At 40.5% G+C, this 13,222-nt stretch overlaps 1 protein-coding gene across 1 annotated transcript; it reads left to right on the forward strand.

The window, feature by feature from the left end:
- Positions 1-2,166: 2,166 nt before the first annotated feature.
- Positions 2,167-13,118, forward strand: rcor1 (REST corepressor 1). The gene is made up of 12 exons (XM_055863613.1): positions 2,167-3,042; positions 3,142-3,201; positions 3,928-4,008; positions 7,142-7,356; positions 7,555-7,673; positions 7,857-7,935; positions 8,017-8,070; positions 8,193-8,399; positions 8,597-8,674; positions 9,661-9,718; positions 9,915-10,162; positions 10,994-13,118. Exons 1-12 carry the CDS (start codon positions 2,895-2,897, stop codon positions 11,033-11,035), a joined length of 1,389 nt encoding a protein of 462 aa, XP_055719588.1. The 5' UTR covers positions 2,167-2,894; the 3' UTR covers positions 11,036-13,118.
- The last annotated feature ends 104 nt before the right edge of the window (positions 13,119-13,222 follow it).

Genomic DNA, 13,222 nt, shown 5'->3' on the forward strand with positions numbered 1-13,222 from the left:
ATTATCCCTAATCATGGTAGCATCCACATTTAATGTAGAGGTGTTCAGAAACATATTCTATTCCTATTTCCAATAAAAGTAACTCAAATGACACAATACATTATTCACCATTCAGTTCCAATTGGTCAAAACAAACCGAAACACAACCAAAACAAACTGCAAATGCATCCAGAAAGTTTGTAGAGTCACAAGCTTGATTTAATCATTGTGTGCTAGGCATATGGAACCAAATAATACACTTTTGACTACTTTAATACAACCTCAGGAGGCTGAATAAATGTGGCGTGTCACCTAAAACCATCACAAACTTTTACAGATGCACAATTGAGAGAATCTTGTCAGGCTGTATCACCACCTGGTATGGCAACTGCACCGCCCACAACTGCAGGGTAGTCTACCGGTGGCAAACTACCTGCCCTCCAGGACACCTACAGAACCAGATGTCACAGAAGGCCAAAAAGATCATCAAGGACAACAGCCAGGAGCTGCTGCCTGTTCACCCCGCTGCAATCCAGAAGGCGAGGTCAGTACAGGTGGATCGAAGCTGGGACCGAGAGACTGAAAAACAGCTCCTATTTCAAGGCCATCAGACTGTTTGCCATCACTAACACAGAGAGGCTGCTGCATACATACAGACCTGAAATCATTGGCCACTCTAACAAATGGATCACTAGTCACTTTATTAATGCCACTTTAATTATGATGTTTACATATCTTGCATTACTCATCCCATATGTAAATACTGCTTTTATACCATCTGTTGCATCTTGCCTATGCCGCTCAGTCATTGCTCTTCCATATATTTATATGTACATACGTACTTATTCCATCCCTTTACTTAGATTTGTGTGTATTAGGTAGTTGTTGTGGAATTGTTAGATTACTTGTTGATATTGTTGCACTGTCAGAACTAGTAGCACAAGCATTTCGCTACACTTGCAATAACATCTGCTAACCATGTGTGACCAATAAAATGAGTTTTGATTGATAAGTGGATTTGCCCAAATAGGGGGGACTAGCAGTGGTGGAAAAAGTATTCAATCGTCATACTTGAGTAAAAGTAAAGATACCTTAATAGAAAATGACTTAAGTAAAAGTCACCCAGTAAAATACTACTTGAGTAAAAGTATTTGGTTTTAAATATACACAAGTATCAAAAGTAAATGGAATTGCTAAAATGTACTTAAGTATTAAAAAGTAAAAGTATAAATCATTTCAAGTTCCTTATATTAAGCAAAACAGATGGCACAATTTTCTTGTTTTTTTTATTGACGGATAACCAGGGGCAGGCACACTCCAACACTCAGACATAATTTATAAACAAAGCATTTGTGTTTAGTGAGTCCGTCAGATGTTCTCTTGATGAGGGATGTTCTCTTGATAAGTGTGTGAATTGAACCATTTTCCTGTCAACATGTAATGAGTACTTTTGGGTGGCAGGGAAAATGTATGGAGTAAATAGTACATTATTTTATTCAGAAATCTTGTAAAGTAAAAGTTACCAAAAATATATATAGTAAAGTGAAGTACAGATACCCCCAAAAACTACTTAAGTAGAACTTTAAAGTAGTTTTACTTAAGTACTTTACACCACTGGGGACTAGATACATAAAGTGCCTTTAGTTCTAAAACAGATAGGTATGAAAATACATTCAAATAAAAGGTGACATTCTGTACTGTCGTCTCATATGAAACATTTCAAAATCCAAACTGCTGCAGTATAGAGACAAATTCAAATGTTTTAGCGTCACTCCAAATAAATACAGGGAGGAGTTTATATACTGTAGCCTACTCATTTTCAAGGAGCCCAGAAGTAGCTTGATTGTGACAGTGCGAATGCAAGACACTGCTCCCTTATACGGCTTCTAAGGTTGGGGGCTTCTAAGGTGGTGGGAACACGGCCCTGAGGTTAGGCCATGGAGGCACATAATTTGGGATACTCTGATAGGCCTATGTATAATTTGTACATGGTCCCTGACATATAAAGAAAAAAGAAATTAAATGCAGTCCATATGATTTGAGGAATGTGTCCATTGTTGAATTAGATTATTTTAATTCGCCTTTTTGAATGTAAATTAATTCCATTAATTGGCTGTAGAACGTAGAAAAACTTATTTTGTTTAATTGCATAAGTTCCCATCTACCTAATGAATTAATTCATTGTAGCCTCTAGTTTCCAGGCAAGAAGAGAGTTGGTCCACTCATCATTATTAGCTTGAGGGAGGCCTCTTCAGGGCAAGCCTCGAAAAATTCAGTTCCATCTGATGCAGCCAGGCACTTTATCAAGACCCCGTGGAGTGTCAACTAGCAACCGACCCACCTGGCAAGACACCTAGCTAGTAACGATTGTAATGGACAAAAGTAGCCAGCTAACTAGTCAAAATCTGTAGAATATCGTCGACAAATGCGTGTGTTAAAGCCACGTAGCTCTAGCTATGCTAATTGATTTCATAAATCAAGCTAGCTAGCTAGTTGCTACCGCAACTTTTATCCAAGTAGCAGCGAGCTAGCAGTCAAGCATCCTCGCGAACTTGGGGTATTTTTTCTAGCTAACTGGGGTGGCTGGTTAATATTGAAAGACCCATACAACACAGTTATTTGGCCACCCGTTATATTTTTGGAGACAGCTATCTTAACAACTTTTATAACATAGCCGTCTTAATTGAGATTGCTGGCTAGTTGAACAGTTTAATCAGTTGGTCATCGCTTCGTTTAGCTAGCCACAGTAGCTTTGCTAGCCAATCTGCTAACGTTACTTTGTTCGCTAGCTAGCAAACTAGCGCCAGGCATCTAGCAAGGTGCTGCTGACTACAGACAGCCAGTAACGTTACAGTAGCTAGCTAGCCAAAATCCGAGTAGTTTTGTTGCTCTTTCTCCGTTAAAAAAACCCCGCAATGATGGAAAAGAGTGGTTCGGAAATGTCAGGGAAAAGAAGGGGTAGGAATACAGTTAATAATCCTAACAAAAGTCTAGCTACGAATGGAAATAGCAACAATTCATGGGAGGAAGGAAGTTCGGGCTCCTCCAGTGATGATGAGCATGGTAGGTCAACACGACGGTGGTAGCCTCGGTCACTCTAACTAGTTCATACACTTGTACAGTGATGTAAAAATGTTAATCCTGTGTTTGTTATATGTTCAGGTAGTGGTGGTATGAGAGTTGGGACTCAGTATCAAGCCCTCGTGCCAGACTATGATCCAGGTGAGTAATTTTACTGTTCAGGCAGTCAAGAAGATGGAACAGGTTACCAGACATGATAGCCTCGAACAATTCCTGGTCGTCTATTCCACGAGCCTTGACTAAGCGGGCTACTGCTAACTACATATGTATTATTTTGACATTCCGACTCCTGTCCACGGCTACATTGTTTCATGTTTGAACCGATTTAACTGCAGAACTATTGTCAATGTATCCAATATATTTCAGCATATTTAGCATATAACAAATCTGAGATGAGCTAATTAAAAAGTTTGTAATTTACATCTGTTATAGCTAGGCCCTAATTGTTGGTCGAACGACCATGGTTATAAACGTTTAATTTAACTATCTGGAGTGAGAATGGTGTTGATTGCTTCCCTTTAAGTAATGAATCATTATGAAATGTATTATTTGTAACATGAACTGCATTAATTGTAGCTGCTTTCACTAGCCTATATGATTTAAGTCCTGACTTCTAATGGTCCATATTATTTTTCTTTTCAATTTGGTTTCCATGCGAGAATTGATAGGCTTGTGCTGCTAATAATACATGTTGTATTTTCCAATGGAACATGAAATTTCATTCTCGCTAAACTTGTATTGTTGGAAATTGGTTTCACTTTCACCAGAGTTTCACTTTCAACATAAAAGCATTTAGGATAAAGGCAATGAGTAGTTTGAGTAATTAAGTCACTGGTCCTCATTCGATCCTTTATCCCCCTGTGACAGAGATTGCCAAGGCGGCCGAGGAGAGGGACAACCTGGGCATGCTGGTGTGGCTCCCCAGCCCGAACCTGGCTGAAGCTAAATGTGAGAGCCATTCAAGCCATTTTCCTCATTATGTACCAAATGTAAACTACTTGCCCAGTTTACTTTTACAAATCTTACGTTTATCTGAAGCAAAATATCTAGTTAATGTAATAACTATGCAATAATAACAGAAATGGGTAGCTGAGTGTTGTGCAAGTGAGTGTAATGCCACAGTCTTTCAGACTTTCTATATATTTACACACACACACACACACACAGACGGAGAACCAGTCAAAAGTTTGGACACCTACTCATTCAAGGGTTTTTCTTTATTTTTACTATTTTCTACATTGTAAAATAATAGTGAAGACATCAAAACTATGAAATAGCTCATATGGAATCATGTAATAACCAAAAAGTGTTAAACAAATCCAAATATATTTAACATTTGAGATTCTTCAAAGTAGCCACCCTTTGCTTTGATGACAAATTGGCACACTCTGGGCATTATCGCAACCATCTTCATGAGGTAGTCACCTGGAATGCATTTCAATTAACAGGTGTGCCTTGTTAAAAGTACGTTTGTGGAATTTCTTTCCTTCCTAAAGCATTTGAACCAATCAGTTGTGTTGTGACAAGGTAGGGGTGGTATACAGAAAAGAACAAGTCCATATTATGGCAAGAACAGCTCAAATAAGCAAAGAGAAACAACAGTCCATCATTACTTTAAGACATGAAGGTCAGTCAATACGGAACATTAAGAACTTTGAAAGTTTCTTCCAAGTGCAATCGCAAAAACCATAAAGCGCTAAGATGAAACTGGCTCTCATGAGGACCGCCACAGGAAAGACCCAGAGTTACCTCTGCTGCAGAGGATAAGTTCATTAGAGTTACCTGCCTCAGATATTGCAGCCCAAATAAATGCTTCACAGAATTCAAGTAACAGACACATCAACTGTTCAGAGGAGACTGCGTGAATCAGGCCTTCATGGTCGAATTGCTACAAAGAAACCACCACCAAAGGACACCACTAAGAAGAAACGCGAGCAATGGACATTAGACTGGTGGAAATCTGTCCTTTGGTCGGATGAGTCCAAATTTGAAATTTTTGGTTCCAACTGCCGTGTCTTTGTGAGACGCAGAGTATGTGAACGGATGATCTCTGCATGTGTGGTTCCCACGGTGAAGCATGGAGGTGGTGGTGTAATGGTGCTTTGCTGGTGACACCATCTGATTTATTTAGAATTCAAGGTACACTTAACCAGCATGGCTACCACAGCCTTCTGCAGCAATACGCCATCCTATCTGGTTTGCGCTTAGTGGGACTATTATATGTTTTTCAACAAGACAACAGACACTTCCAGGCTGTGTAAGGGCTATTTAACCAAGAAGGAGAGTGATGGAGTGCTGCATCAGATGACCTGGCCTCGACAATCACCCAATCTCAACTCAATTGACATGGTTTGGGATGAGATGGACCGCAGAGTGAAGGAAAAGTAGCGAACAGCTCAACATATGTGGGAACTCCTTCAAGACGGTTGGAAAAGCATTCCTCATGAAGCTGGTCGAGAGAATGCCATGAGTGTGCAAAGCTGTCAATCTATTTTAGAATAATGCTTTAACGTAAGAATGTGGAAAAAGTCAAGGGGTCTGAATACTTTCCGAATGCATTGTATCTAAATATAGAGTACCAGTCTCAAGTTTGGACAAGGGTTTATTTATTTTTATATTGTAGAATAATAGTTAAGACCTCAAATATGAAACACATATGAAATCAAGTAGTAGCCAAAAATGTTAAAATCAAAATATATTTGAGATTTGAGATTTTTCAAAATAGCCACCCTTTGCCAAGCGTGTGCAAAGCTGTCTAGGCATTCTCTCAACCAGCTTCACCTGGAATGCTTTTCCAACAGTCTTTAAGGAGTTCTCACATATGCTGCACACTTGTTGGCTGCTTTTCCGTCACTCTGCGGTCCAACTCATCCCAAACCATCTCAATTGGGTTGAGGTGGGGTGATTGTGGAGGACAGGTCATCTGATGCAGCACTCCATCACTCTCCTCCTTGGTCAAATAACCCTTACACAGCCTGGAGGTGTGTTGGGTCATTGTCCTGTTGAAAAACAAATAATAGTCCCACTAAGCGCAAACCAGATCGGATTGCATATTGCTGCAGAATGCTGTGGTAGCCATGCTGGTTAAGTGTGCCTTGAATTCTAAATAAATCACTGACAGTGTCACCAGCAAAGCACCACCACGCCTCCTCCACACTTCACGGTGGGACCCACACATGCAGAGATCATCCGTTCACCTTCTCTGCGTCTCACAAAGACACTGCGGTTGGAACCAAAAATCTCAAATTTGGACTCATCCAACCAAAGGACAGATTTCCACCAGTCTAATGCCATTGCTCATGTTTCTTGGCCCAAGCAAGTCTCTTCTTATTGTGTCCTTTTAGTAGGGGTTTCTTTGCGTGAATCAGGTTGAATTCATGATCAAATTGCTGCAGTCTCCTCTGAACAGTTGATGTTGAGATGTGTCTGTTACTTGAACTGAAGCATTTATTTGGGCTGCAATATCTGAGGCTGGTAACTTTAATGAACTTACCCTCTGCAGAGGTATATCTGGGTCTTCCTTTCCTGTGGCGGTCCTCATGAAATTTTCGGGATTGACTCACCTTCATGTCTTAAAGTAATGATTTACTGTTGTTTCTCTTGTTGGTCTTTTACCAGATAGGGCTATCCCCCCTCCACCTTGTCACAACACAACTGATTGGCTCAAACTCGTTAAGAAGGAAAGAAATTCCACAAATTAACTTTTTAACAAGGCACACCTGTTCATTGAAATGCATTTTTGTTACTACATGATTCCATATGTGTTATTTCATAGTGTTGATGTCTTCCCTATTATTCTACAATGTAGAAATAAAGAAAAACCCTTGAATGAGTAGGTGTGTCCAAACATTTGACTGGTACTGTATGTAAATAAGGTATTTATGTTTTTATTTTTAATATATTTGCCAAATTTCTTCACCGAATTTGTCTGTTGTCATTATGGGGTATTGTGTGTAGATTGATAAAAAACATTTGATTTAATCAATTTTAGAATAAGGCTGTAACAAAATGTGGAAAAGGTCAACGGGTCTGAATACTTTTCGAATGCACTGTGTGTGTGTGTAAATATTTTTTTGTACAGTGGATGAATACATTGCAATTGCCAAAGAGAAGCATGGGTACAACATGGAACAGGCACTGGGGATGCTCTTCTGGCACAAGCACAACATTGAGAAGTCCCTGGCAGATTTGCCGAACTTCACACCTTTCCCAGATGAGTGGACAGTGGAGGACAAGGTCCTGTTTGAACAGGGCTTCAGCTTCCACGGAAAAACGTTCCACCGTATACAGCAGATGGTGAGACTAACGCCTCCGAATTGTATCATTTTTGTCAGTTAACAGCAGACTACTCCATTGGCGAACATGGAACACACGATGACATGAGACACTGAATTCTAATTTGGGGTGTTCATTGTGTGATGTCTCTAAACCACAAAAATGCACAAAACTGTGATTTCGTTTGTTATTTACAAGTTCTTCTTGTTCATGTGCTAGCTACCAGACAAGTCAATTGCTAGCTTGGTTAGATTCTACTATTCATGGAAGAAGACACGGAGCAAAACCAGTGTCATGGATCGCCACGCACGCAAGCAGAAGAGGGAACGAGAGCAGAGGTATGAAGTGTGTTCTTTTGTTTAAAATGCATGAACCGCATTCTCTCAACTAACACTCCCTTTTGGAAAAACTAGTCGGTGGTTTCAACCATTCCAAATTAGACAAAAGAAATGTATTGGAAAGTTAGGCCAAGAATGCAATATTTTTATTTCTATGCATTAAGTTTTTGCTTTATGTTTCAGTGAGGATGAGGCTGAGGAGACCAATGGAAATGCTCCAAGCGATGTAGAGTACGACCCAAATAAGGAGGAGAAGAAAGAGGTGGGTCTGTTCAGAGGCTCTTATCAGTTTTAATAAATATTGTTTATTGAAGCCAACTAACATGGTAATTTTGTTTTTTAGCTGGGCGCAGCGCCTGAGAAACAGGAGCCAAAACCACTGGCAGTGGTACAGAAGGTAGCTTTCGAATTCCAAATATTTTCATTACCATTTCAATAGAAACCTACAACATTCATATTAAATTGACACTACTTTTGATGGTTCGACTTTTTAACCTAAATCTATTCCTTCACGTCTAGCCGACTACTGGCGTGGCAGAGAAATTGACCCACGTCAAAAAAGAACCCCAGGGTCCTCCAGGGAAGAACCTGCACCGTGCTAAGAAGAAGCCTCCTAAAGGAATGCATCTGAGCCAGGGAGACGTAGCTGCAATGTCCACCAGCACCCCCGCTGCAGTCGGTGTGCTGCGGCAAATGGACATGGAGCTGGTTGGCATCAAACGGCAGGTTAGTGCACGGTCTTAACATTCATCTTCTGTGACAGCGTTTCCTATCCATTGATGAGTCAATTTTGTGTCAATCATGTATTGATGTCAATGGGAGATTTGTGTGGAAATTAAGAACGAAGCCTGTGTACCTAGAGTGTCTTTAGGGTGACGAGTTAACCTGGACATTTTTCCTGAATGAGTTTTATCCCCTTCTAGATCCAGAGCATCAAACAGAATAACAGTGCCCTGAAAGAGAAGCTTGATGTGGGAGTAGACAACTTCAGAGTACCTGAGGTAATGCTATTGCTGACCTAAAGTTCTGACCATCTCATTTTACCTTCTCCATAGAATTAAAGGTGCATTATGCAGAAAGGCTAACCTCTACGAGCCATAATTTCAGTCTGTGACAAAACAAGCAAGTATAGTGTGGAGAACCATTTTACCATCTAAACTGCTGTGAAATATATTTTTCAGAACCAAAAATATTGTATTTGTAGCTGTTTGAAGCTGGTGTGCAAAACCGGAAGTAAAAGACACAATAACGAAACATAAGAACGGGAAGCATAGGAATAGTGCATGTGCATAGAACATATCTACTAATTCTTAGACTTGCTTTCAATAAGTGACAGATCTATAACGTACATTTGGTCAGATCGCCCAAAAAGGGACATGTTGCAGCTTAAATGTTACTATTGTTTTGCATAGTGATGGGAAAACAAAGCTTTCTGAAGCATGGACGCTTTCCAGCCAATTGCCGAAAAATAGGTTTATTGCGCAAAGCGTTGATCACCCTAGTGGCATCTGCTGGTCAAAAGAATTTAGAGCTGCCAAATGATTATAGTTTACGTCACGCATGCCGTAGTGCAGAGACAGCGCTGAGATGTCTAGCAGTTGTAATGTTTTCAAGTACTATGTATTTTAAATCTACATTATTCATTATGTTTGAAATTGGGTCCCATTTCCCAGCTCAATAGACGCTAGCGGCTCTCAAAATCCACCTACACACAACTTTCGGCAGCCAACCCTCGAAATGAAAGGGGTTTCGCTTCCTTTTGTCTTCAACCAATGCCAAACCAATCAGGTGGTTTGCGACAAAACAATGTTTCGGATGTCGTTGATGACATGCTTCAGATAAAGTGATATGGGTATCGGCACACTGCTTTGAAGTAAACTGCTTTGCGGTTTCAATGCATGCTCCGGTATCAAACGTAGCATCACTAGTCTTGTAATACACTTTGACCTGTCATGTTGCTTGTATGTTTGACCATTTTATGTCTCAGGTGAACCAGAAGTTTAACACTCGCTGGACAACAGAGGAGCAACTGCTTGCTGTACAAGGTAATAGATTGCAAGTGCAACAGATGGGTTTGGATTTGAGAAAGGGTAGAAAATGGAACCAACTGCAGTGGGGCCCATGTGAAAAGTCAGATGATAAAAAAATATATATTGAGTTCTGTTTCACTGGGGGGGGCCCGGCACATAACAATCTCAATTTGTTCAAAATGTATTTTAATTCCATTGTAACCTCTTCCAGCCATCAGAAAATATGGGCGGGACTTCCAGGCTATCTCGGATGTGATTGGCAACAAGTCTGTGGTGCAGGTGAAGAACTTCTTTGTAAACTACCGCCGACGTTTCAACTTGGATGAGGTGCTGCAGGAATGGGAGGCCGAGCACGGGATGGAGGGAGCAGCCAAGGGAGGAGAGGAGAAAATGGACACATCACCATCTCCCACTGAGGATGGAGCCACCAACCCTGTGCCGCCAGAGGACCAAAAAGAGGTATGTGATTGTCCACTCTTTGTATTGCAAATCGTCCTCCAACGACCCATATTAAGAAGAAAGAGTGTGTAATTACAGATGTATTGTAATAACTCGCGACCCACCTCACATGCCCAGGTTCGGACCCATAGTTTTTAAGAAACCCTGCTTTAAAGATCCTTAATTGAAACAATAGCAAGGCGGTCACCCTGCCTTTGTTTTGGTAAAAAGCTGAGGGATGGCTCTTGACAAATGTAACCACTCTCAAAATCATAGACCAAGCTATGGATGCAAGGACTGACCATCCATGATATAAAAATGATCGTTTTAACTGTTTTGAGGCTATACAATGTTTGTTTACATGTACGTTGTTTACAAACGTTGGAGTAAAACAAGCTTCTATTGTGGGTCCTGATGGGGTATGACAGTTGAACTTAGCTCATGAGGCATTTAGAAGTTATATTTAAGCAGTAAGGCCTGAGGGTGTGTGGTATATTGCCAATATACCACGGCTAAGGGCTGTTCTTAGCAACACAACGCGGAGTGCCTGGTACAGCCCTTAGCTGTGGTACAGTATATTGGCCATATACAACAAACCCCCAAGGTGCCTTATTGCTATTATAAACTGGTTACCAATGTAATTAGAACAGTAAAAATGTTTTAGGTTTTGTCATACCTGTGGTATACGGCCTGATATGCCATGGCTGTCAGCCAATCAGCTTTTAGGGCTCAAACCACCAATTTATAATCTTTATGAATCAATGGTTCTATATCATTAAGTCTATAAGCAATTAAGGATTCCAGTCTTTAATTTGAGTTTTGCAAATACTCCCCAATGTTGTTTCTTTACAGGAATCCTCACTAGTGGAAGCACAACAACCTCTAGCATCCTGAGTGGCCAGCCATTTTGGATAATTCTGTTGGCAGAACTCCTCCCTCTGAGATTTTACGTCTGTTCTGAAGAGGCGATGATGAATCTGCACAGGTTACTCCCTGTCTTTGCGGGCCTGTTCAAGAAGGTCATTCCTGTTACCTCATCCCCGATTCAAGGATGTTTTGCAGCTGTCCACCAATTAACTTACAGCACCAGTCTTCAGCCGGACTGACAGTCAAAGTAACCAGAATTATCTGACTGCACTTTATCCCATCCCAGAAAAATCTTCAAATGTAACTTGTTTATGCATCTGGCGCCTTTTACCCTGCCTCGGTCACTCAACATTACAGATGATCCCTGTTATTCAGGCCACAATATCCCTTTGTCATTTTATCCTTCTGCAACCCTCTTTACTTTGTAAAGACTGTTTTTTGTTGTGTAGTATTTAACCGCAGTAGGTCTCGGTATGAACTGACCCTGTGGACTACAATTATTTTGTATTGTGCCCAGCACGCGCTGGAACGAATGTGACGAAGCTGTCTTTGTACACCAGACAGCCATAAAGAAAAACAACCCAAGGAAATACCATTGTAGTGTTGGAGATGGAGAAAAGGTGAGTCAGGTGATTTTTTTCCCCCCCTGATACACACAGTGCAGAACAAGATGATGGCATTTCCACAGGGCCTTAATGCAAGTTAATACTACACAACAAACTATTTATATTATTCCTTCCAAAACTCTTGTCTGCAGCTGTTTCCTTTACCCCCTAACTAACTTTACCCCCTAACGGGTACTTGTCCCCCCATGGATTTACAAGGAACAGACTGGTGTATGAAGGCTTTAAATCCAGGAGAGGGAGTTAGCGAGACGGGTGCACAGTGTGGGAGTGAAATAGGAAGTCGGAATGCAGAAATTGCCTTGCAGTATTCTACAAACTCCAATCACCATTGGGTACAAAGTAAACACTACAATCTCCCTTCCCTCTGCTTCTATGCGTTACTTACGGTTGAACCTCAGCCCTCCCCTACTGATATACATGCAATGTTTGTCATAAAAGGTTGCTCTTACGGAATGGATGTGCCTCCAGCATAATGCAAGTAGGATTCTGGGATCTTGAAATTGCCATATTCATGGCATGATGAATGTTGTCCCCCCAACCGTACTGAAAAGACTGTACAGACTTATTAAAAACTGACATTACATATAGTAAGTGTAGAACTTAGAATCCCAACAGGCGCTTCCATTGAAGAAATAAACTAGGTGTTGAATTTTAAACGGTAGTGCACTTTTGGTGTTCGGTGTTCAATATTACTCAATTTAAACTAAAGTTAACATGTTCTGGTGCATATTTATAAATAATGCATTAATTGTTCGGATGACAGGTTAAAGAGACGTACAAATAATGTAAAACTTTAAATAGGAGCTGTTCATCATTGAGGGATATCCATTTTCAGTTTACTAGTAACCTCAGGACACACAATAGGGTCAACACAATCATGTTAAAGAATGCTTTTCAGTTGGAAGGAGAGTTGAGTGAGAAGTTCCTTAAGTTGATGAATAGGGAACAAGGCTACAGTAAGCATGTCTCCCCCTGGGCCAAATGAGATTGCTGTGACTAACAAATTTCAGTTAATTACTATAGCTCCCACCTTGGGCCGATCAGTGTAATTTTGAAAATGCCGGGTATCTATGGCAAGACTCATCATTCGCCCAAGTTTCGTCAGAATCGGACCAGTGCTGTCCGAGATATTGCGTGTGACTAACGGACAGACAGAGATCCACAGTCCCCTCCGATTTTCAGCTTGGGGAACAATTTTTACATTTTAATTTAAACCATTTTGAGTTCTGAAGTGTTTTTATTTGTCATTTCAAACCCTGTCCCTTTCACAACAACTGGCCTATGCTATTCTACCGTTTTTACTGTACTGGTACCATGATTTAGCATACTGTTTTGAAATCTTTTTATATATTTATGAAGACATTGTGAATGCCTGAGGTGGGGTTTTAATGAGGTTGTGTGTATTGCTGTCATTTACCATTGTGTATTCAATTTGCCCATCAATTAACTAGACAATAAATTTGAAGGATTTATAGGGACATTTACTGAATGCTCATTTGTCTTTTCCTGCTATTTGTATTTAGCCTGTTCTCATAACTGTTTTGTGCTTTTGCCAACTCTATCGCTCATTGTCAAGTCCAACATTCAG

The sequence above is a fragment of the Salvelinus fontinalis genome, chromosome 15 (genome assembly GCF_029448725.1).
Source record: "Salvelinus fontinalis isolate EN_2023a chromosome 15, ASM2944872v1, whole genome shotgun sequence".
Classification (NCBI taxonomy): domain Eukaryota; kingdom Metazoa; phylum Chordata; class Actinopteri; order Salmoniformes; family Salmonidae; genus Salvelinus; species Salvelinus fontinalis.

Excerpts from the sequence above, each read along its gene's own strand:
- rcor1 (XM_055863613.1), top strand. The coding sequence starts at position 2,895 with ATGATGGAAAAGAGTGGTTCGGAAATGTCAGGGAAAAGAAGGGGTAGG. Across the intron at positions 3,043-3,141 it reads CTCCAGTGATGATGAGCATG|GTAGTGGTGGTATGAGAGTT; the intron begins GTAGGTCAACAC and ends TTATATGTTCAG. Across the intron at positions 3,202-3,927 it reads CGTGCCAGACTATGATCCAG|AGATTGCCAAGGCGGCCGAG; the intron begins GTGAGTAATTTT and ends CCCCTGTGACAG.